Source organism: Ictalurus punctatus, chromosome 21 (assembly GCF_001660625.3).
Source record: "Ictalurus punctatus breed USDA103 chromosome 21, Coco_2.0, whole genome shotgun sequence".
Taxonomy (NCBI): domain Eukaryota; kingdom Metazoa; phylum Chordata; class Actinopteri; order Siluriformes; family Ictaluridae; genus Ictalurus; species Ictalurus punctatus.
The window spans coordinates 7,257,371-7,281,486 of record NC_030436.2 but is presented as its reverse complement, the minus strand read 5'-3'; the positions used below and the strand labels follow the sequence as shown (position 1 = coordinate 7,281,486).

At 39.0% G+C, this 24,116-nt stretch overlaps 2 protein-coding genes across 5 annotated transcripts; both read right to left on the bottom strand.

Moving 5' to 3' along the window:
• Nucleotides 1–150: 150 nt before the first annotated feature.
• ccdc66 (coiled-coil domain containing 66) lies at nt 151–17,342 on the bottom strand. Of its 2 annotated transcripts, none has more exons than XM_017450679.3 (19): nt 17,180–17,342; nt 14,206–14,264; nt 14,076–14,113; nt 13,612–13,966; nt 13,443–13,536; nt 11,504–11,610; nt 11,202–11,314; nt 9,262–9,384; nt 8,827–8,958; nt 7,852–8,075; nt 7,072–7,156; nt 5,462–5,611; nt 4,162–4,297; nt 3,972–4,064; nt 1,956–2,401; nt 1,830–1,867; nt 1,407–1,618; nt 673–803; nt 151–576 (listed from the first exon to the last, which is right to left on the bottom strand). In XM_017450679.3, exons 1-19 carry the CDS (start codon nt 17,188–17,190, stop codon nt 412–414), a joined length of 2,712 nt encoding a protein of 903 aa, XP_017306168.1. In that variant the 5' UTR covers nt 17,191–17,342; the 3' UTR covers nt 151–411. The 2 variants fall into 2 exon arrangements, with proteins under 2 accessions (XP_017306168.1, XP_017306169.1); XM_017450680.3 differs by having other exon boundaries at nt 1,407–1,615.
• Nucleotides 17,343–21,344: 4,002 nt separating this feature from the next.
• On the bottom strand, nt 21,345–23,706 carry LOC108281098 (proteoglycan 4). 3 transcript variants are annotated; one of them, XM_053673986.1, is made up of 4 exons: nt 22,423–23,706; nt 22,109–22,204; nt 21,666–21,879; nt 21,345–21,413 (listed from the first exon to the last, which is right to left on the bottom strand). In XM_053673986.1, exons 1-4 carry the CDS (start codon nt 23,371–23,373, stop codon nt 21,373–21,375), a joined length of 1,302 nt encoding a protein of 433 aa, XP_053529961.1. In that variant the 5' UTR covers nt 23,374–23,706; the 3' UTR covers nt 21,345–21,372. The 3 variants fall into 3 exon arrangements, with proteins under 3 accessions (XP_053529961.1, XP_053529960.1, XP_053529959.1); XM_053673985.1 differs by having other exon boundaries at nt 21,360–21,413; nt 21,598–21,879; XM_053673984.1 differs by lacking the exon at nt 21,345–21,413 and having other exon boundaries at nt 21,453–21,879.
• Nucleotides 23,707–24,116: the final 410 nt, after the last annotated feature.

Here is a 24,116-nt window from a genome sequence, read left to right as displayed (position 1 = left end):
GAGCTAGAACAAATTGGCACTGTTTGGTTTAAGCCTCTGTTAAATAATCACAGTTGTTTCTGATTGGTTAGTAATAAAATAATGCTGATTATCAGCTAGGTGATAAAGTTTGCAAAGGTTTAGAAAAACGACCCCTGTTGTGTCACACACTTTACCAAAGTCAAAAATACTTTAATTCACATTAAAGGTTTCAAGTACCTGGTTAAAAAGAGTGAGAAATTCACATTGTCCATGTGCATACTGTCATAATTAGCAACCCAATAAATAATACCTTAACTGATTAAAATTAACCACACTAATCTAATCAGTTCAGCTAAATTCAATAAATATTAACATAAAGAGGAATAATATGTATTTAGGAACTCTAAATACTGTTACCAAAAAGTGCGTGTGTGATTTGCATTCAGATCCTCAGTGAGTGTTTCCCTGTGGAGAGTAAAGTGCTGGCGTATATCGATCATACTCTCGACCGACATCTGTGGTTCTCTCAGGGGGGCTGGAAATCTGGGTTCTGCTTTGCCCCTGCAGTAAAGGGCCGAGGCTGGTTTCTAGCTCTCTCTGTTTCTGCAGCAGGCTCTGGAAACACAGACCGACATCCAGACTGGTCATGTCATAAAATCAACAGGTATGTGATACGCAAATAATCACATGTGCCAAGACGTTGCACGTTACCTGTCTGAGTTCAGACAAGCCTTTGAGAATAGCCTGCTGTCTCTCTGTGCCCTTGAGCAGCTCAGGGTGGAGGAGGGGATCCCGCTGCACCAGAGGGGAGGTGTGCTGTCTGCTGCTTACGTCTGACAAATCTGGACAAAACGTGTTCGTATTGAAAGCTTTTGATCACAGGTTATTTTTTTGCAATAATCCAAAAGCCTATGTGAAAATCCTGGTGGGTTTTTGTCGAGGGAACCAGTGTGATGATAACTTCTGGGTTCCGGTACAAAATGACACCATCCCTGCACCACTATATTATCGTTTCTATAGTAACAACTTACACAAACGTATTAAAAACTGTGTACTTCTAAGATGTTTTTGAAAGGTGTCTCCAGTGTCAGCTTTTTATACAGAGGTCAGAGGTAAAGCTGTAACTGGAAGTTACAAAGTCTCAGACTTTGCACTTTCTGGTTTCTCTGTAACATGACGGGCTACGTTTTATTTTTATCTTACAAACTTTATAAAGAAAGTGGGGGGAAAATAGGCTGGTGAGGGAACAACAATTTATAGAAGAACAGTTTTTAATTTAATCGTTAACGAGTCACTGTTGTAGGAAAATGATCAACTTCATGGTGGTAATACTACTAATAATAACAACTCTGTTTCATGTCAGGCTGCATCAGCACCACCCCATCGTTGGAGATTTTCCTAAAACAGCATGTGTTTTATTCCTTAACTTCCTACATGGTTTATACCTGCATGTATCCTCTGTGGTCCTTCGTTTGTGGTGGGTCTGGAGATCGGGGCAAGAGGATCCAAGTGGTAAACCTCGTCCGTGCGCACGTACGGGACGTAATCGGCTGACGGAGGCCGGCCGCAGCTCTCTGACTGTTCCTCTGCACAGGACGGAGGATGAACCTGGAGTCTGCGCAACACTGCAGGGACGGGCGGAGAGGGAACTCTGCTACTGCCGGAGATGAAATGGGGCAAAAGGCCTATTAATATACCATGTTTAATATACAATTATAACTTCTTATGGTCAAAGGAGTAATTCTCAAGCATGGCTGGGTAATAGAACTACTACTAGCCCTATCAATAAATGAATAAATAAATGAAGGAAAGGGCAGGAATGACATTCAGTAAGTGAGTAAGTTAGTTAAATAATAAATTTCACTTACATTTGACTGGCAGATTGTACTCGATGCGAATCTTCGTCCTAAAACAAACATCAGATTAAAAACGACACCGTCCTGTACGCTATAATAACCGCACTCGACTTACATGGATGTACCGAAATTGCTTACTTTCTGACAAGCTGAGTTCGAGTGCTGCTGAACGCGAGACGGATTTCCAGAACGCGGAGGCTTCGCTTGCTGTGGCGTTCTGGAACGCGTGTTCCTCTCCGCCAGGTTCATGAGCTCCATCTGCCTGCGCATCTTGTTCTCCTGCCTGTGCTTCTGCTGGGTAGCAGGGTAACGCTCTGAGGCAGGAACAAACGCCTTCCCGGGCCTGTGTTTGTTCCACTCTGGTCTGTGGCAGAGCTGCTGTCGTCCGTGGGTTCGGTCTGTTCGGGCGTAGGCTTCGTAAGGATCTGCTCCTTTGACGGCCGCGCACATGTTCTCTTTTCCGCTGTCCTTTTCAGCCAGTCTTCCATCACGTCTGGATCTTTTTATATCGGGAGGAGCCTTGTACTCGACTGCAGCTCGAATGCCTCCGTTGGTTTCAGGGAATGGCCTACCTGGATTTGTTTCTGATTTCAAACATAAAAAGGATGCAGGAATAAAAGATTAGGCTAAAAACAAAAAACGCATTTCATTTAACTTTCACTTCGCCCCCAAAAATTAGAATATCGTAGAAAAGTAAATTTTATTCCGTAATTTAATTCAAAAAGTAAAACTTTCATATACTCCAGATCCATTACACAAAGCGAAATATTTCAAGCCTTTTTTGGTTTTAATCTTGATTATTACAGCTTACGGAAATCAAAAATCCAGTCTCTCAAAATATTCTAATAAAGAATTTATAATACAGAAATGTCGACCTGATAAAATATGTTAATTTATTCACTCAATACTTGGTCTGGGCTCCTTTTACAGGAATTGCTGCATGGAGGCAATCAGCCTGTGGCACTGCTGAGGTGTTTGTTCTGGAAGCCCAGGTTGCTTGACAGCGTCCTTCAGCTCGTCTGTATTGTTGGGTCTGGAGTCTCTCATAGATTCTCTATGGGGTTGAGGTCAGGCGAGTTGGCTGGCCAATCGAGCACAGTAATACCATGCTCAGCAAACCAGTTACTAATAGTTTTGGCACTGTGGGCAGGTGTAGAGTCCTGCTGGAAAAGGAAGTCAGCATCTCCATAAAGCTCGTCAGCAGATGGAAGCATGAAGTGCTCTAAAATCTCCTGCTAGACGCTGCAGTGACTCGACTTGAGAAAACACCGCGGACCGACACCAGCAGATCACATGGCAACCCAAATCATCACTGACTGTGGAAACTTCACACTGGACTTCAAGCAACTGGGATTCTGTGTCTCTCCACTCTTCCTCCAGACTCTGGGACCTTGATTTCCAAATGAAATGCGCAATTTACTTTCATCTTCCCCGTGATTGTGCTTGTGTACTGAACCAGACGGAGAGATTAAAGGCTCAGGAAACCTTTGCAGCTGTTTTGAGTTAATTATCTGATTAGAGCTCTTCTCAGGTCGACATTTCTGTATTAAATTCTTTATTTGAGATTTTGAGATACTGGATTTTTGATTTCCGTGAGCTGTAAACTGTAATAATCGAGATTAAAACAACAAAAGGCTTGAAATATTTCACTTTGTGTGATGAATCTAGAATAAATGAAAGCTCCACTTTTTGAATTAAATTGTTTTGAGACGCACCTGTATAGCCTCCAGTCTAGTATTGTGTAAACTGCATGTCTAAATTCTCTCACACTCACCATAATAAAGATGTTATTTGCCTCAGTGATGTTATGTGCTGGTAAACAGCTTCATAAAATCCCAAAACAAATCATTTAGGACCCACCTCCTGCCTGTGCTTCATGGTGGCACACGGCAATACCAAACCCCTGATAACAAAGGTTTCAAAATGGCTGCCATGACCACTTTTAGCTCAGTCTTTCTTTCTTTCTTTTGGTTCCCGAGTATCCTAGCCTGTTTATGTAAAGAGTTGAGCAGTCTGGTAGCCGTACACTTTTAATTATAGCAATATTATTGTTCTAATGCCAGTGTAAGAAAAAAAAGAAGCAAATTTTAACCGAGTTTTGTAAATGTTTGACTTTTTGCCTAAGTATCGCTTTATAGACGTGAAATACGTTACCTGTCTGAACCGCAGTGTCTTTCCGGGCTGTGTGTGGAGCTTCTGTTATGGTGTCCAGTGTAGCCGAACTCTCTGAACCTTGACCAATCAATGCTGTAATAGTTGGACAAAACCAGCTTGTGAGTACGAGACTTCATATTTAACCTAGCTAACGTGTGAGAAGAGAACGCAATTAATTCTGCTTCTCTACCCTGTGAGGTAGTTTCACTCCGCAACTGATTAGAAACATCATGGCCTTTCTCCATCAGGTGTTTGTGTTTCTGCACTTCCTCGGACGTCCTCTGCATGTTCCGATACAGCTCCTCTGTTTTGCGTGCCTGTAACTCCTAAAGTACAAATGAACAGAAGCTCATCTTTCCCCATCACCATAACCTTGTCTCAGGTCAGGATACGATAGTTGGTATTTTAAATATAAAGCCTTTGTATGTGAACACCAAGCAAGATGGAGTACTGTATAGCCCACTCCAGAATTATTGGCACCCTTCATGGAAAGAAACCAAATGAATAAGCTAGCTGACATTTTACAGTGGGTTTGGGGTCTTTTCCTTGTACAGTGGCCCCCAAAAGTATTGGGACACACTTACAGTGTAGGAATTTCACTAGAAAACAATTATGACGAGTATATCTATTATTATTTGTTATATTTTTTAAAATAATCAGGGTTTTTTTTGAGAGAAAATGTTTTGCTTGAATAGTGCGTGCTTGGAGTAACTTTCTTTAAAATAAATGCCGCTTGGTTCAATGCTTTTCTAAAGCAGTGAAAATCATACACATATGGCTTAAGTGTCCAAATACCTTTGGGGCCACTGTATATACCCTCTTTCTGGCAAACAAGCTGATGTACAGAGCCGAAAAAATAATACATTTTGGTTACATCTGACCACAAAACACAATCCCAAGGACACTTGCAAGTTGCTCTCAGCGAGAAACACATTATTCAGTGGAACCCTTACAGAGAGCTTGTTATGGAGTTAGAAACCTGGCAATAACTAACCTGTGATCATGCCTCTGTCAAAATACTTACTTTCAATTGTACTGAAACTTCTGACCGTGCAAATATGAAGAAGAAAAAAAAAATATTGTGCAGATCATAATTATTTTTAACTTAATGAAATTTTGTGTCGAAATATCTTTGGTTTATGGATGACAAAGGGATTTTACATTTAAAAAAAAAAAATTTTCCCTCCCCTTTCCTGAGAATCATTTCTTTTGGAGAGAGAAAATATGATCTAAAAAATAATGCTTAGGTTTTAAGTTTATGTCGTACAAATTTTAGCACATTCTCTTGAAGGGTGCCAACAATTCTTGAGGTGCGGTCACACAGCCTTTTCTGATTTACACGGTTCAGCAGAGAGATTTTAAAAAGGGACCAATGAGCCAATCAGAGCTTTTCATCCCAAATAAAATACATATTAGATTTTGTTCCGTACTTAGTGAAACGCCGTTTGTCCATCACACATTCACTATTGAAGCACTAGCTTTTGTACCACCTTTTGTCTCTGCAGCTGAGTGTCTCTCAGGTTTTCAAGTTCCCACTGTTTAGCGACTCGGAGCTCTTCCTTCTGCTCCATGATCTGCCGAATGGCCTCTTCTTTCTCTTTCTGTCGCCTCCGCTCCTCCACCTGAACATCGATAGCTCGCTGGTACGAATCATGATCCGAGAAAAAAAATAATGTACACAATATGTGATTAGTGTAGTGGATTTGTAGTGTGTGTAATGTGTATACATATATACACACACACAACAAATATACACACGTTTAACCTTCATCTGAGCCTGTTTTCTGTCATGGTTACAGGTGATGGAGGCAAATTTCCCCTCTACAATAACACAAATATTTCACACACGTTATCTTAAACCATGACTAGCAGTCTTTGCTCGAATATCTCATACAGACCACACTTACACCTGCTAATAACGGAGAGACTGACGCTCGTCATCTTCAATTATTCATACCTCAAGTGTGCTTTTGATGCACTTAGAGCTACAGAGAAGACCGCAGTCATGTTTGCTTGAGTAGAAACCCACAATGACTACTGCTAAACACATATTCTGAGGTTTCAGCGCAGGAAAAAAAAATTGCACCAGAGATATAAACAGGTTTTCATTTAGAAATAGTTTTCTCTCCCCTAAACATCGTCACCGTATTAAAAAATGGTATTAATATGTTTTCATTTCACTTGTTCGCAGGAATCACCTGCTTGTGATGAAAGGATTTCTACAGTTTCTACTTTAAAGGGCCCCATGATGCTTTTTAATGTTTTCCTTTTCTTTCAGTGTGTAATATATCTGTTTGTGCATGTATAAAGATCTCCAAAGTTACAAAGCTCATCATCTCCCACAAAGGGCTTTATTCTATCTGACAGAGAACACTACTCCAGACCTGCCTAAAACACCTCGATCCAAGTCCAGATACTACTTCCGCAAATGTCTACATCACAATTTGAAGTATTGGCACGATGCCGCCATAATTTTTTACATTTTTAATTAATTTCATTTTTTTAAAGCCATATTTTAGGTTGTCTCTTCAAGACAAAGTTGTTACAGGGAAGAAGATGAATTAAACCGTTATAACGTCGTATCTGAAAGGTAAGAGTTATGGGGGGGGGACTTGAAATGTTCTGCTCAAGTACTGCCTGAAAAGTTGGTTCCGAATAATCTGCTCGATCATCCGTATTTTTAGAATCTGACTCGGGTTCGAACGGATACAGTAAAACCGACGACATTATTCACTGCGTTTATAATCGCTTTAGAAGCCATGGAAGCTGAAGCTCGCGATTATGGTAAGGGCCGTTACATTTCCGAAACACGCTTGAGGTTTTTGGCCAAATCACAATGCAATGGGTCAGCTGGCCAATCAGAGCGCACTGGGCTTTTCCGAAGGATGGGCTTTGGAGAAATCGAAACTCAATCGGACCGTTTCAGACAGACTGGGAATAGAGGCACTGCAATAAAATGTACAGTATGTGAAAAATAATGTGTTTTTTTTTGTTTGTTTGTATTTTTTAAACATTCAAGAATGTTAACCTATTCCATTACACCTTTAAACAAAAATAATGAACTTTTTAAATAGCATCATATGACCCCTTTAAAACCTACCTGAAATTCGAGCTGTTTCACACGCTTCCTCTCTCTCTCCTCTATCTGAGCTGGATCCAGCAGTGCAGTCATGGTACGCAGGTAGCTGTAGGAAAGCATATTACTTAGAATTCTCCACAGCATTAGCAACTATACTGAAGATCTTTGGGGGCGGGGGGGGGGGGGGGGGGGGGGGGGTGTCTGAGAGTGGCATTTTAGAGCTGTGTGAACAGAAAAGTGCGATTTTCAGACCATATAGAGATTACAAATAAATACAGAGTGAAATTTGGAGTGTTTGTACAGAAGGACGCTGTATACACAAATCAGTGTCATCCTCATCCGGGGAAGTAGAACCTACATTTAAAAAAAAAAAAAAAAAAGAAGAAAAGGACTGACTATTATTTTTACAGGTATTTTTTCAGGTGCTGCGTCACTTATCAGATTTCTTTCTGAACAAATGATTTATGCACGGTTACACCTGCCTTTTAGTCTGCCATTAAACCTACCATTGAAGAATATTAAAAGGATCTCTTTCCCAACTATTATTTATTGCACACAATGTCTGCGGTGTTGATTACTCAATCTGGTACATCTGTTCCCGATTATTAGACGACAATCTTAAAATCCAGTAACAGATTTAATCCTATATTAGTTATGCTGTTAACATGACCATTTGAATAATCTCATCTCCAAATAGTCCTAATCTTGTAGAAATCTGATATTTATATTATGGATCGGTTTATGATATTTATATGTGCATGTAAACACTGTAAATACAATGTTTGAGTTCTCGTTGCTCACCTGCTCTTCGGCTGACAGCCCTGAGTGGTGTCCACACTGGCTCGGCCCATACTGTCCCCTCCGCATGTACTCGCGGTCTCCCAGGCGGTGGACAGAGCCTGAGAGGGAGCGCGGTATTGGGAGAGGGAGCTGTATAGGTTGAGCTCCGCAGTGGAAGGAGGCTGTACTGGGAGACGCTGCTGAAATGAGTCAAAGTGCATGGCCCAGCGCTCATGATCCTCTGGCTAAGAGGAGAAACAGATATACAAATTTAAATGCCTTGTTACAGCAGCCAAACAACAATAAGCAGAAACAGTGGACGTAAAAAGTCAGCACACCCCTGTTAAAATTGGCAGGTTTTTGTGATGTTAAAAAAAATTAAAATGAAACTAACATAAATGTCAGAAACTTTTCTACATTTGTTGTAAAATTTTAAACCTAATAATTAAAGTGAAAATAAAAAATGTATAATAACCTGCTTGCATAAGTGTGCACACCCCTAAACTAATAGTTAGTTGAAGCGCCTTTAGATTTTAACACAACATTCAAGCGTTGGCACATCAGCATAAGTCAATCAGGTCGGCACATCTCGATTTAGCAATATTTGGCCATTCTAACTCGTTCAGATCGGCTAGGCATTTCCTGTGCACAGCCCTTTTCAGGTCACCCCACAGATTTTTGATTGGATTTAGGTCTGGACTAAGAGATCAGCAGTTTCTGAAATACTCCTGATACATGCCACGATCAAAGTCACAGAGAGAGAACGCACTTTTTTTTCTTTTTTTTTCCATTCTCATGTTTTAATGTGAACATTACCCGAAGCTCTTGACCTGTATCTGGGTTTTTTAAAAGTGTGTTGCTGCCACACGATTGGCTGATTAGATAACTGCATGAAGGTGTGCCAGTGTTCCTAATAAAGTGGACTGTGAGTGTAAGCAATCATATAGGAATAACAATCTCAGGAGGTAACTAAATGCAGTGCCCAGTGAGAAGTACCTGGTTCTGGCTCTGTTTCTCCAACTTCCTGCGCAGTTTGGTTTCCTCTCTCTGCTGCTCCAAGTCCTGCAGCCAGCGTCTCTGCTGCTCTTTCTTCTCTGCGCTGAACGCATGCTCCAGTGGTGCGGCTTCCTAACCAGTTATCGAATACGATATAAAACTGAATTGGGCAGGGCTTAGGGTGCCATTTAGGACAAGGCCATACTTAATTAAGCCAGGGTTTTGGACTGACCTGGAAATCTCTCGAGATATCGTAAAAATCCCATCGTACATTTAACTACCCTGAAGATTATTGCACTAAATGCTATGCACTTAACGTATACATAATTAACTGCACACCTCAGGTCTACGAAGAGAGACTGTACATATGTAAGTGAGACACCGTGTTGTACTTTTGATTGATGTCTGCTAGGAGAGACGTGAAATAAACATTACCCCCAGTACAAACGCCGAGCGGATGGCCGAGGGAAGAGCCATCGGATTGCTGCGTGTCTGAGGAGCTGGTGGCCGGTTGTTTGCGTTTTCTGTGCCCATCTGTGTTATTCTGTCCTTTTGCACCTATATAGACAAATTTGCATTAGACGGCTAGAATTTCACTGGCAATAGAACAAGACATGCTGAAGCACACTTTAGAACCAAAAGCCACGTAAACACAGCAACATGATATACACACAACCGGTCAAAAGTTTGTGGACACTCTACAGAAGTGTTTCTCAAGATCTTAAAAACCTTTCGATCTGAAGGTGTGTGATTAAATGTGAGAAATCTGTGTTGTAGACAAAAATATAATCGTGACAACGTATTCATTTCTTTCATTAGAAAACTAACATTTTATTTACAAAATAAATATTTTGTTTAAACGGACGACTCGGAGCGAGATATTCCGAAAAGCAGCCGAAAAAGAGCCCAGTGTAGGTGGGGACTCCTTTAATCCTGTTTAAAAAGCATCTCAGGGAAATTCCTCAAGAAATCAGTCGAGAAAACGCCAAGAATACATTTCTGGAAATTCTCGGTAAAAAGGGCGTCTACTTTGAAGACGCTAAAATATAAAATTATTTCGATTTATTTAGGATTTATCACCACGACATAATTCCCATAGTTCCATTTGTGTTACTGCAGAGTTTTGATGACTTTATTGTCCTAAAATGTGGGGAAAACAATATTTTTAAAAAAAAGGGGAAAAAAAAGTGTGTCTAAACTTTTGACTGCTAGTGTACTTCCAACTTTTGACTGCTAGTGTAACTATACACAGAAGGAAGCCAAGAGCTGCACCAATGATGTACCAAGTTCAACATCATGATAAATTGTTACAAGACACTTTTTTAAAATAGGCTATGCATCATCAGTACATTTATTCCTGTACTATTTATTCTCTCTCTTCTGTGTTCAATGTGTCCGTGCTGCATGTTATATTGTATGATGTGTGCTTGTCTTTGTGGATTATGAACTACTGTATATACTCTGTTTATTGTGTACAGTCTGTATACACAATACACCCCCCCCCCCCGATGTAGGTCGCATTTTGATAAATGTTAAATGTTACAGTTTCATGCCACACACACTTTCTGTTCGCGTCAGCCATAGACCGGGAGGTTCTCACACACTCTATTGTTTTACACAGTAACAGACGGGTGACTCGACGTATTTTTACACTAACTATCAAAATATATCAAAATATAGTGTTTTTAGCCATATTCGCCACAAAGTTTTATTTAAAAATACACTGACAAACTTTGTATTGACATTGTGGAAGTAGGGGCTTGCTTTATAGATGGTGTGATGAATTAGCAAACCGACGTTGATTATTTTCCTCCAAAATTACATCTCAAAGTGTTTTATTCCTTTTATATCTTGCGATATAACAACAATGAACACTTTACACTCAGCTGCAAGCTAACGAGACAAAAATTGTAATGTTACAGGGAAAGTGGGAACTCCTCTCTCCTGAAGACTTTCCCATCATGGAAAACCATTACAAAGCGCAGAGACCGCTTCCGTAAAACATTAAACATCACCATAGGGACAATTATACGTTTTCCTAAATAAAGTGAAATTACTTTTTTTTTTATTATTTGTTTATTATAAGCATTAGTTTATGTGGAGCTTCTGATATGCAAGTCTCCATGAATGAGCTGTTACTATAGAAACAATAAGGTGTTGAATGAGAAGAATGAGCATGTTCATATGAGTCTGCGATCTGAATTAGTTAGAGAAGACCAATCAGATTTGAGAATTCAACAGTGCTACAGTACAAGTACAATCAAAGGAGTAGAAGAACTTCACTAAGATATTTCACCGAAATGCGACCACATGTTTAATAGATTTCACACATCTCTGGAAAAAAGAAAAAGAAAAGGTTCTGTACCACGGCTTACCCCAAACAGCTGGTCACTAGATCTCGGTCCTGCTTCCGTGTCTCTGGGCTGCTCGCTACGAGCCAGAATCTCTGCGCTCTCTTTCAGCTGCTTTTTAAGTGCCATCTGCTCGTCTGTATGTGAACAGAAAACACGCACTGAACCACAGTCACACAATCTTAACCACTCTGACAGGAAGCAGTCCATCTTTATCACTTCAGCTTCCTCTACAAAGCCATGATTAATATTAAATGACTTGTCAGTCTCTACACAAAGGCCTCTGGTAAAGATTGCGTAATCAGACACTACCCCCACTTTAATACCTAGCTCTCTTCTCCATTGTGCTTTTTTAGCCTCAAGCGTGTTTCTCTTCTGCTCGTGTTCTCCAAAAGTGCTGAACAGGCCTGCTGGGGTGGAATCACTCAGGGTTCTGTTTCAAGAGAACAGAGAGTGTCAAATACATACACCTACACCGTCCTGCACATTTATTAGATACATGCCTGAGTGCTCGCTATTTTGTGCCATGGTATCTGTAAGTTTAGACACAATCATTCTTTCTTTATTCATTTATTTCCCCCCCAAATTTTAGAATAATAATAAAGTCATCAAAAGTCTGGAGTAACACAAATGGAACTATGGGAATTATATTGTGATAAAAAAATTCTAAATAAATCAAAATAATTTAGTATTTTAGCATCTTCAAAGTTTTTTTTGCCTAGAATTTCCAGAAATGTATCCTTGGTGTTTTCTCAGCTGATTTCTTGAGGAATTTCCCTGAGATGCTTTTTAAACAGGATTAAAGGAGTCCCCACCGATGCTGGACACTTATCGGCTGCTTTTCGGAAAATTTCCCTCAGCGTCTTCCGTTTAAACAAAATATTTATTTTGCAAATAAAATTTTCGTTTTCTAAGGAAAGAAATGAATATGTCGGCAGAATTATATTTTTGTCTACGACACTGATTTCAAACATATGATCACACACCTTCAGATCAAAAGGTTTTTAAGATCATGAGAAACATTTCAGTCGAGTGTCCACAAACTTTTGACCGATCGTGTTTATGAGATGACAAAACGTGACTTGAATGAATATGGAAGGAAATAAGATATCAGAATTGATATCTTATCACACTAATCCTTCATAAAACCTGGTTTATGATATAACCCTTATAGTAGAACAGGCCAAAATCACAGCTGAATACTGCGGCTGATTGATTTCTTCATACAGGAAGTGTCTTGAAGCCGTCATTACAAACAAAGGCTTCTCCACCAAGTATTAAATCCATTTCAGTTAGCATGTTCAATACTCCCCCCACCCCCGTGTCATTTCTCTTTATCATATCACTTCATTTATGGACTTTAATGTTGTGAATTCTTTCTATTTGCTGAATTCTTGAGTTAATACTGATGTCCGGAGAGAATTTAATGTGAATAGTCTCATTGGAAATATATTTACTGAAAAGAAATGTTGACACGTCCAATACTTATTACTCCCACTGGATATGAAAATATTTCTTCTTTTTTGGTCTCGGACAAGCCATAATAAAGGTTTACTGTTTTAAGCTGTTCTTTGCTGTTTTGTGTGTGTGTGTATTTAAAGTGTGGAAGCCATTTTAACAAATAACATAATGGATGTAACTTTTTTCCCCAACATAATAGGAGGGTTAAATGCGACAGTATAGTCCAGATATAAAGTCCAGTAATCCAGGCAAATTATATGATTAGAAGTCGATCAAGTCAAGGTTTAGTAGTCTGATGTGTAAATTTACACACACGTAAGATATGAACGTTTTTCCAAATTTACAGGATTTTCATGAATACCGAATGTTTAAACGCTCATACGAACGATTTACAAACCATATCCTGCTTGATTTGTGTCTCCACCATGTTGAACAAATTCTTATTTAATATAGGTGAAGTTAACTAACTTTAAACTGACTCCATGTCAACAAAATGCCTGTGGCGGTCTGGGAAAACCGGTCGGATGTCGGTATGGCTGGATACTGGCAGCCAAAAACGCTTAGGTTTTTTCCTCCAGAATTGGGTTTTAGACCACTCGACTTCCATAAATATTTTTCACTAAAACAGCTCACATGTTTTATTTAATTCCTGCAAAGATCATGGCATGTAATGAGCCAATTTAACAAATGCGCTAATTTCAAAAATTTGTAAAACCTTACCAGTTAAGTGTGATTTCCTCACACAGTCAGTGGTATTTGTAATCAGATACTGTCTGTCAAAAAGTCTCCCATTACTTAACGTACTTTTCCGCATTTCCTTTCCCTGGAGAGTTTATTTGTTTGTCCTTGCCACTTGCACTAGTCACTGTTTCAGTTTCTTCCTCTTGTGCAGCTGGTCCTGTTAGTGAGACAGAGTCAGTTTACACAAAGCAACAATCAGAACAATATACAAACAAATCGCCAGCTTTCTCACCATTTTGGACATGAGCTGTAGAATCGTCTCGGGCGTTTTGCCCTGACGCCTTGACGCTGTTGAGGATCTGCTGAAGTTGCTCCTGAGTTAAACACACTAAGCTCTCCTTTATGCTCTTGACGTTGGACGTTTCATTAGCAGACTCGGTTTTGCTCTCTGACGGCACCCTGACCACCCCGATGACGCTGCAGCGATCCGTCCTGCTCTGCGGTTTGGTCTTTCGGCTGCCGGGTTCGGCGTGATTGACACCTCTGCTGATATCTCTGCACTTCCTGTCTCTCTGCCATCTTTCCTCTGCTTTAGGACCCAGTTTGGAGATGGCTGTGGCTTTCAGTTGTCTGTTCTTCGGAGGGACCTGGTATTAGCACAATCATTATTTAGACAGAATTGATTCTCCGAACAAGTCAAAATTGTCCGCGTCAGAGCTCATTTTTGAAGGAAAAAAAACTGCACCACATACTTACTTTACAAACTCCCATTTTACCAGAGGCCTTTGACTCGCCTGTCGTGAGAAGAAGACAATGCACAATCAATAAAATACTACTGAAATAACTGGGCAAACTTGAAAAGCATAATTAATGAACTTATTATTACCACAGTGGGCTAACACAAGCTTGGGCTTCCCATTCTCAAGCTCAAACACCAGGCCATCACTGAAAGAAAAACCAGACAAACAAACAAGAAAATAAGATTTGTATCTAGGGCTGCAACTAAAGATTATTTTCATAATCGATTAGTTGGCTGGTTATATTTTTCCCCGAATAATCGATTAATCTGGTGGGGGAAACTTTTTTGTTGTTGTTTATTTAAAATTAAATCCGCAAACTGAGTGTTATAAATCTAAATAAACATAAATTCGGACTAAAACTTTACACAACTGTTTGTCCAAAACATAAAAGAACCCAACACACATTGGATGGGTGGATAGATAGAATAATTTTTTTATGGATACACAAAAAGGACTGAATTAAACTCCAGTCCTAAATAATAAAAACTCACTTTCACTGCACCTTGTGGTTTCTGTTACTCGCTGCCTTTAGACATATTTTACTTTTGCTCACAGTGTTTTAAATAGACATTACAGATCTTACTCACGCTACACTCGGTATCCCCGCGTCTACACCGCGCGTGAGGAGCAACGCGGCCTCATTGCTAACACATCACTTCCGTTATAATAAACAACAGAATTTACACTGCAAGTGTGCAAATACAACATATAATGACAATAATCTTCAATTAAACTAAACCTTCCAAGCAACTCGCGACTGCATCATTGTCATGCTTCCATGCTGCAGAAACTCCGCTTTATAACGTTTAGAAATCTTCTCCATGGTGTTTAATATAAAACACTCCCCTGCCTTAGAGGTCGCACACTTTCTCCCTCAGTCACGGGACGATTTTTCCTCCGTCTGATGAGGACTGAGGTCATGTTGGGAATAAAATTTAACGCTGACAGAAAGTAAACTGAAGAAAGTCAGTGTCGGGGACTCTGAGGCTAAAGCTAGTGGTGTCGCATTACGTGCGTGTGACGTCAAGCGCCGTCGACTACGAAGTGGCTTATATTTCCGGTTAGTAAAAACCCGCTAGTGTTCCATTTGAGATGATGTTACCTTTCTAAAATTCATACACTAGACGGTAGAGTACTCCGTGCACAGTGTAAGTGTACAGTACGTCATTTGGACACAAGTTTAGTATTTACTCTCCGAGTCGTGTTTTCGGAACAGAAGTAACGTAATGAGTAATTCTCCCCCGTGCTGCGCGCAGGCCGACTAATCCATAATGAGATTTGTTGACAACGATTTTCATAATCGATTATTATCGATTAGTTGTTGCAGCTCTATCTGTATCCATCTCTCACCCCTTGCTTCAGTGGATAATCTCACCTGGATTATCCTGGATTAGACTGCTGGTGTAATCATAAAGACTGTCCTATGTTCATCGCAGGCCTCTTATCCACAAAATGTGCATCCTTATCATCAAGATTTACAGAGTTTTTCCTCGCCACTATCACCTCTGGCTTGGTCTATAGGGATCTGAAACTACACCCGGATTTCTGTAAAGCTGCTCTGTGAGACTGTATATTGTTAAAAGCATTATACAAATAAAACTCAACTGAATTAAGACGAAGTTGTGTCCTGTGTTAACGTGCAAAATCTGTCATGTCTGTCAACATCACGTTAACACATGCACAGCATAAAATACAGAAGTGTTTATATCGGATGGGTACATCCACAAAACTAACATCGTCTCTAGCAGACATGGTGCCAGGGTCGGGCACTCCTAATCACAAACCTAAGAGAAAATCATTTCATATTAAAAAAAATTACATTGACTGATATGTTTTAGGCATGATCTTTTTGTACCAGTTTTGGTCATCATGTACCGGAGGTCCAGGACCAAGCAGTTTTGTGTTCTTGGTATTTAGTGTTGTGAGCATTCCTAACCACCCCACCTTTCATCCTCACTCACTCACTCATTAACTCTCTCGGTTCTTCTTCTTCTCTTATTATCTGGTAGACTAGACGTCATGTAGTTCTTATGTCACTCGAACATACGTAATAGATGTTTTGATTTTATCTGTGACTTGCTCCAATTGACATTTATCGTTCTTTATCAATATTTCTGTGTGTATATATATGCACTATGCTTTCTGTATCATTAAACTTAAAAGCTTTCACTGAATGATGGTGTCGGTGTGAACTTCTTCCTGGTCCGAGACGAGAGGAAATCAGCCAGAGCAGGGTCCAAATTCTGGTTCTGACCGGTTTCGGACAAAGAACTTAACATTGAGGTTTATCAGTATTAATTAAACAGGGAATGAAAATAGAGATAAACAGGACAATATTTTACAGCTTTTTTTTTTCCTCCACAGTTTGGAATTAGAGTGTGATGTAAGAATCAAAAAACCCTGAGAAATAAATAAGCAATTTAAAAAATAATAATAATAATAATAATAATAATAATAATAATAAGCAATAGAAACCCTCATAGAATTTGCAATGGTTTTAATGGGAACTGTAATGGTCCCTGGGGGCCTCTACTGGTAATTTGTTGCCATCTATTGGTGGCATGTAATGTCAATTGGAGATTATTAAGTACCAATAGAACACCTTTTATATTTAGTAATGGTTTTAATGGTTAACTGATGGTTTCTATTGGGGTTTTTTCCCCCAGCAGGGTACCTCAGATAACTAATACATTTTAAACATAATAATAATAATAATAATAATTTTTTAAAAATCATGTAATTCCCCCACTCTCTATGTGAGCTCTGTCTAATCTAATCTAATCTAATCTAATCTGGATATATAGCTAGCTAAGAGACTCATAACCACCGTTTTAACATTAGCTACCTAACTACGCTCATATTAACCACGTTTAAACATATTAAATGAGACGGATTCATTCAGATGATTAAATTAGTTAGATACGAGTATTAAAATAAACACACAAACTCTGAATGCGCCGCCGTTGTATGACGTTTCAGTCACCGACATTTACACAGCAAGCCAGCGAGTTCATTTAAATAAACCGTGAACCCAACACTATTTAAAAGAGCTGTACTCACCCCAGATTCATTATTTAATTCTGCATACATTGAGCTTCATAAAAGACACAATACTAGTTATAAACACCAAATTCATAAAGTGTTGTTAAGCCGTCGTGTCGCTACTCCGGTTGCTACAACCAACAACCAACCTACACCGGTGTTTGGAGAACCGTCACGTGGGCTTAATCCCAAATAGAGCCCTACCACTTATGCAAGTGCACTACATAGGGTGTGTTAGAAATGCTATAACTTATGCAGCCTACGTAGTACACCATGTGTGATTTAAGATTAAGCCGTTTTTGCCCTCGTTGTCTCTGTTAGCTGGTTTCTTTTTTCACCTTCTGGGCGCTGAAGTAATGTTCACTTCACTCCCACGAACCGGTTTCGAGGAGAATTAACTTTTATTTATTAAATAAACAAAGCGTGCAGTTATAACATGCAGCATGCACAGAACTCATATGGCCAAGTTATTTTTAAATAAATTAGGGCTGCAATTTATTGGCCTATTGTGATTGTTATTATTCGATTAAACGGGTGGGGCGGGGCAAACTTTCAGTGTTTATTTATTTATTTATTTATTTAGCTTATTTACAATAAAATCCACAAACTGAGTGTTACAAATATAAACTTCAGACTAAAACTTTACACAACTGTTTGTCCAAAACAGAAAATAACCCAAAACACACACACACACACACACACACACACACACACACACACGCGGATATATATTATTAATTTAGGACTGGAGTTTAATTCGGTGCTTTTTGTGCATCCATAAAAATAATGCATAAATACTATATATATATTTATATATATATATATATATATATATATATATATATATATATATATATATATATATATATATACTAAATACTATATATGCAAAAATAATGCATAAATACTATATATATATATATATATATATATATATATATATATATATATATATATATATATATAATTTCTGCATTATTTTTATGGATGCACAAAAAGCACCGAATTAAACTCCAGTCCTAAATAATAAAAACTCACTTTCACTGCACCTTGTGGTTTCTGTTACTCGCTGCCTTTAGACATATTATTTTACTTGTGATCCGAATGTTTTAATTAGACATTACAGATCTTACTCGCGCTCCCAGTGTGTATCAGCACATTTACACTGCGCGATCAGCAACGCAGCCTCGTTACTAATAATAAACAACAGAATTTACACTGCAAGCGTGCAAATAAACCATATAATGACAATAAACTTCAATTAAACTAAACCTTTTAAGCAGCTTGCACCAGTTTCCCCAACCCCTTGCACACAGTGGAGCATTTTGTCAAATTTATATAAACATAAATTTGTTCTCGTGCATCAGTTTGATTTCCAGGGTGTAGTCAGACCAACTAATCAATAATGAGATTCGTTGACAACGATTTTCATAATAGATTATTATCGATTTGATCGATTAGTTGTTGCAGCTCTAAATTACATACATACTCTTAAATTTGTGACTCTGGGAATATCTGCAGAATAGAGTTGTATTGTTAGCCAGTTCGCTTCTCATACTTTACACCTCAGGCTCACATTAGCAACAAGGAAAAATAATTTCAAGCTAAAATGGTCAAGTTATTAATGAAAATGAAAAGTTATTTATACATCATACAATAAAAAGGTAGGCCCAACAGTTGGGGTGCAATTATTATTATTACTATTATTACTACTACTATTAGTAGTAGTGGTAGTAGTAATAATAGTAGTAGTAGTGGTAGTGGTCATGGTGGTAATAGTAGTGGTACTAGTGGTAGTAGTAGCATTGTTAGTAGTAGTAGAAGTAGTAGTATTGTTAGTAGTAGTAGTAGTATTGTTAGTAGTAGTAATAGTAGTAGTATTGTTAGTAGTAGTAGAAGTAGTATTGTTAGTAGTAGTAGCAGTAGTAGTATTGTTAGTAGTAGTAATAGTAGTAGTATTGTTAGTAGTAGTAGTAGTAGTATTGTTAGTAGTAGTAGTAGTAGAAGTAGTAGTATTGTTAGTAGTCGTATTATTGTTAGTAGTAGTACTAGAAGTAGTAGTATTGTTAGTAGAAGTAGTATTTCTAGTAGCAGTAGAAGTAGTAGTATTTTTAGTAGTAATAGTAGAAGAAGTAGTAGTAGTATTGTTAGTAGTAGTAGAAGTAGTAGTATTGTTAGTAGTCGTATTATTGTTAGCAGTAGTAGAAGTAGTAGTACTGTTAGTAGTAGTAGTAGTAGTAGTAGTATTGTTAGTAGTAGTAGAAGTAGTAGTACTGTTAGTAGTAGTAGTAGTAGTAGTAGTATTGTTAGTAGTAGTAGAAGTAGTAGTAGTATTGTTAGTAGTAGTAGTAGTAGTAGTACTGTTAGTAGTAGTAGAAGTAGTAGTATTGTTAGTAGTCGTATTATTGTTAGTAGTAGTAGAAGTAGTAGTATTGTTAGTAGTCGTATTATTGTTAGTAGTAGTAGTAGTAGTATTGTTAGTAGTAGTAGTAGTATTGTTAGTAGTAGTAATAGTAGTAGTATTGTTAGTAGTAGTAGAAGTAGTATTGTTAGTAGTAGTAGTAGTAGTAGTAGTAGTATTGTTAGTAGTAGTAGTAGTATTGTTAGTAGTAGTAATAGTAGTAGTATTGTTAGTAGTAGTAGAAGTAGTATTGTTAGTAGTAGTAGTAGTAGTAGTATTGTTAGTAGTAGTAGTAGTAGTATTGTTAGTAGTAGTAGTAGTAGAAGTAGTAGTATTGTTAGTAGTCGTATTATTGTTAGTAGTAGTACTAGAAGTAGTAGTATTGTTAGTAGAAGTAGTATTTCTAGTAGCAGTAGAAGTAGTAGTATTTTTAGTAGTAATAGTAGAAGAAGTAGTAGTAGTATTGTTAGTAGTAGTAGAAGTAGTAGTATTGTTAGTAGAGATCTAGTAGTAGATTAGTGGTCGATAAAACAGGACACCATTTTAATATAAAAAATCTTTCATTTTATTATGATGATGATGATGAATATTATTATTATTATTACTATTACTATTATTATTGCATAATTTTCTGCAAATAAAGCTAAGCTATGAAGGAGTATAAAACAGCTCAACCTTTTGTTTATTAATAAAAATGTGTACAGATAAGATATGACCTCATTTTACTAGTAGTAGTAGTAGGGCGGCTGTGGTTCAGGTAGTAGTGTAGGTTGTCCACTAATCGTAGGGTTGGCGGTTCGATTCCAGGCCCACATGACTCCACATGCCGTGAAGTGTCCTTGGGCAAGACACTGAACCCCAAGTTGCTCTCGATGGCAAGTTAGCCTTGCATGGCAGCTCTGCTACCATTGGTGTGTGTGTGAATGGGTGAATGAGACACAGTGTAAAGCGCTTTGATTAAAAGCGCTATGTAAGTGCAGACCATTTACTAGAGATCCAGATCCTTTCTGCCTCTGGATGGAGCTCAAATCTTCTTTAATTCCAGACTGCTGGGACTACGGCTGCTCTTAACGCCATACAGACTTCATATAAATCCATAATGAACTTTTTCACAATATCTGTTGTTACCCAGATGAGGATGGGTTCCCTTCTGAGTCGGGTTCCTCTCAAGGTTTCTTCCTCTTAAAACATCTTAGGGAGTTTTTCCTCGCCACCGTCGCCACTCAGTGGCTTGCTCAGTTGGGATAAATTCACACCTTTAATATCTGTATACCATGTTGATATTTCTGTAAAGCTGCTTTGAGACAATGTCTATTGTAAAAAGCGCTATACAAATAAAATTGAATTGAATTGAATTGAATTTAGTAGTAGTAGTAGTAGTGGTAGTAGAAGTAGCAGGGGCGCAAAAATGGGGTATGCAGTATATGGAGTTAGGGTTGGGTGTGAAGGGAGCCGTGCCAAAATCATTCTTTGAAAGTCTTCTTTCATAAAACATTATAGACAATCAAAAGCTTATTTGTTAAAAAATAATGAAAGGAAATTTTTATTTAACTTTTGTTTAGCATTTTAAATCAGTTCAAAATTTTATTTTATTATATCAATTGATTGCATATCAGTTTGTTTGCAGAATTGGTAGACACATTTTAATGAGGTGGAATTTTATAGCTGATTATTTGACCAGATTTACAGAGCAGCACCTTTACAGCAGTTGCTGTGAGTCATTTACACCAACACTTAGGTTCTAGGATAAAGAACCAGACCATTTGTGCAACATTTTTTAACTTGCAGTTTTTATTTATTCATCTTGTACTTATTTACGTTCCTGGCGGGTCAATGTGACAGAGGGACAACCTGAAAGTGAAAAGAAGAATCGTTTACTGTGTGTGTGTGTGTGTGTGTGTGTGTGTGTGTGTGTGTGTGTGTGTGTGTGTGTGTGTGTGTGTTTTACAGGTACAGTACAGGTATTAGATATTTTTACATAATAATTGTCATTCCTTTTATCTTGGTACATAATATTATTGTAATTCTGTATTACCATTGCACTATTCTAGATCATATTATTGCATTCAAAAGTATTCTCTCTCTGTGTGTCCTTGTGTTTACTCTGCCGGGGGTTGGTAGGCCGGCTGCTCCATGTCTTCTGCTCTGTCTGGGTGAGGAAAGGCTTGTGTTCCTCTCTGCTCTTAGACAGAGCTACATACACCAACCTCCTGCCCAAGATCTTGCCATTCATTCCTTTAATGGCCTCCATGGCTTCCGTACTTGTCGAATAGCTAACAAAGCCAAATCCTTTTGAGCAGCCGTTCTCCATCACCACCTGTAGGGGACAGCCAGGAGATACACAAAGCAAAGAATGAGCATTACACTCACACTAAAATCTAAACAGAACAGCTATGCTATGTTAGTATCATGGTACTGGTATTGTACCTGCCCATAGTACATATGTACATCTTCCCTGTTAAAGATAATTTCAAGCAGCAGCTATACAAAATACAGTATATGAAATAAACATTGGGAAAAGGAAGAAATTTGTGGGAATTAATAACCTTTGCACTGATGACGGCTCCGAATTGGAGGAACTCTTTGTACAGGCGCTTGTCGTCCAGGCTGTAGTCCAGATTCCTTATGAACAGTTCGACACTCTACAGAACAGAGCGCAAAGTCAACAACCAGTGTGTTAATTAAGCCAATCAAAAGCTAAAAATGTGAGAGAGCATAACACAACTGTGCAAGACCTGGTCCAAAAGCATAAACATAAAAGTTATAATATAAACAATAATTAGTCAGAGGCAATGGTAGCTCAGTGGTTAAGACATGTCCTCTCAGGCCTTTGATCTACAGATAGTCTTTACTACTGTACCTTGTTGTTCTTCCTGTTGTGAGACTCCATAGGGAGCTTCTTCATTTTATATGGCAGCTGCTGGTTGACTTCAGCCTGCATCTTCTGCTCCCTGGACTCCTTAATTTTCTCCTTCTTCTCCTCAACCTCCTCAGGCTGTTTTGTATTCTGTTTTACAATCTCAGCCCATGTGAGAGGTATAGGAGTTGGGGGTGTGGATGGCTCAGCCTCTTCTTTATCCACAATTTCACCCCCTGTAAGAGTTGTAGGAGTTGGGACTATGGATGGCTCGGCCTCCTTTGCCTCCATAATCTCACACCCTGTGAGAGGTGTTGGAGTTGGGAACTTCACCTTATCTGGCAGCTGTTGGTTGACTTCAGCCTGCATCTTCTGCTCCCTGGACTCCGTGATTTTCTCCTTCTTCTCCTTAACCTCCTCAGGCTGTTTCTTTTTCTGTCTCACAATCTGAGCCGATGTGAGAGGTGTAGGAGTTGGGACTGTGGATTGCTCGGCCTCCTTTGCCTCCATAATCTCACACCCTGTGAGAGTTGTAGGAGTTGGGAACTTCTTCACCTTATCTGGCAGCTGCTGGTTGACTTCAGCCTGCATCTTCTGCTCCCTGGACTCCGTGATTTTCTCCTTCTTCTCCTTAACCTCCTCAGGCTGTTTCTTTTTCTGTCTCACAATCTGAGCCGATGTGAGAGGTGTAGGAGTTGGGACTGTGGATGGCTCGGCCTCCTTTGCCTCCATAATCTCACACCCTGTGAGAGTTGTAGGAGTTGGGAACTTCTTCACCTTATCTGGCACCTGCTGGTTGACTTCAGCCTGCATCTTCTGCTCCCTGGACTCCGTGATTTTCTCCTTCTTCTCCTTAACCTCCTCAGGCTGTTTCTTTTTCTGTTTCACAATCTGAGCCCATGTGAGAGGTGTAGGAGTTGGGACTGTGGATGGCTCGACATCCTCTGCCTCCATAATCTCAGCCCCTGTGGGTGGTATAGGAGCTGGAGCAATGGATGGCTTGGCCTCCTCTCCCTCCACAATCTCAGCCCCTGTGGGCGGTGTAGGAGCTGGGGCTGTGGATGGCTCGGCCTAATCTTCCTCCATAAACTCATGTGAGAGGTGTAGGTTTTGGAGGTGTGGATGGCTCAGCCTCCTGCCTCAATAATCTCAGCCTCTGTAGGGTATATATTTACAACTTACCATTTTCCAAAGAGGATGTTGTGAAAAGTAGAATGTAAGGAGTGAAATGATCGCTAGCTGTAGCTGAAGTCGCTTGTTGATCGCTGAAGGTGTGTTGGTGTGGAAACGGACAACAGAATTTTCCCCATACAGTGATGAAATGTTCTAGAATTCTAACACACTGGTCCATCATGGGTACTCATGAGCTCATAATATCCCATGGCAACTGACCCATCCTACAGTAAATGTTTTACACTAACTATATGTAACCATACGTTTATGTTCACAACCACATCACACAATGTGCTAAGAATTTAATATATAAAATATTTCTTATACCCCATTTTAGAAATGAGGGGCTCAGCCCCAAGAGGTCTCAGTCAGTTATTTTTTTCAAGCTGTCTAAATGCTTTAAAATATTTTGACATTGGGGTCTTCATGGTTTAATCGTGGCTAACACAGCTGAGTGAATCTCAGGATTAGCTGATTTCAAAGAATAACAGTGTGAATTCATCAAGTGAAGTTATTGGGTTTCT

Coding starts and splice junctions, on each gene's coding strand:
- ccdc66 (XM_017450679.3), bottom strand. Junction 8,959..9,261: donor GCTCGGCGTTTGTACTGGGG/GTAATGTTTATT, acceptor ATAACTGGTTAG/GAAGCCGCACCACTGGAGCA. Junction 7,157..7,851: donor GGCTGTCAGCCGAAGAGCAG/GTGAGCAACGAG, acceptor GCTTTCCTACAG/CTACCTGCGTACCATGACTG.
- LOC108281098 (XM_053673985.1), bottom strand. CDS start 23,373: ATGGAGGCAGAGGATGTCGAGCCATCCACAGTCCCAACTCCTACACCT. Junction 22,205..22,422: donor ACAACAGGAAGAACAACAAG/GTACAGTAGTAA, acceptor TCTGTTCTGTAG/AGTGTCGAACTGTTCATAAG. Junction 21,880..22,108: donor GAGCCGTCATCAGTGCAAAG/GTTATTAATTCC, acceptor TGTCCCCTACAG/GTGGTGATGGAGAACGGCTG.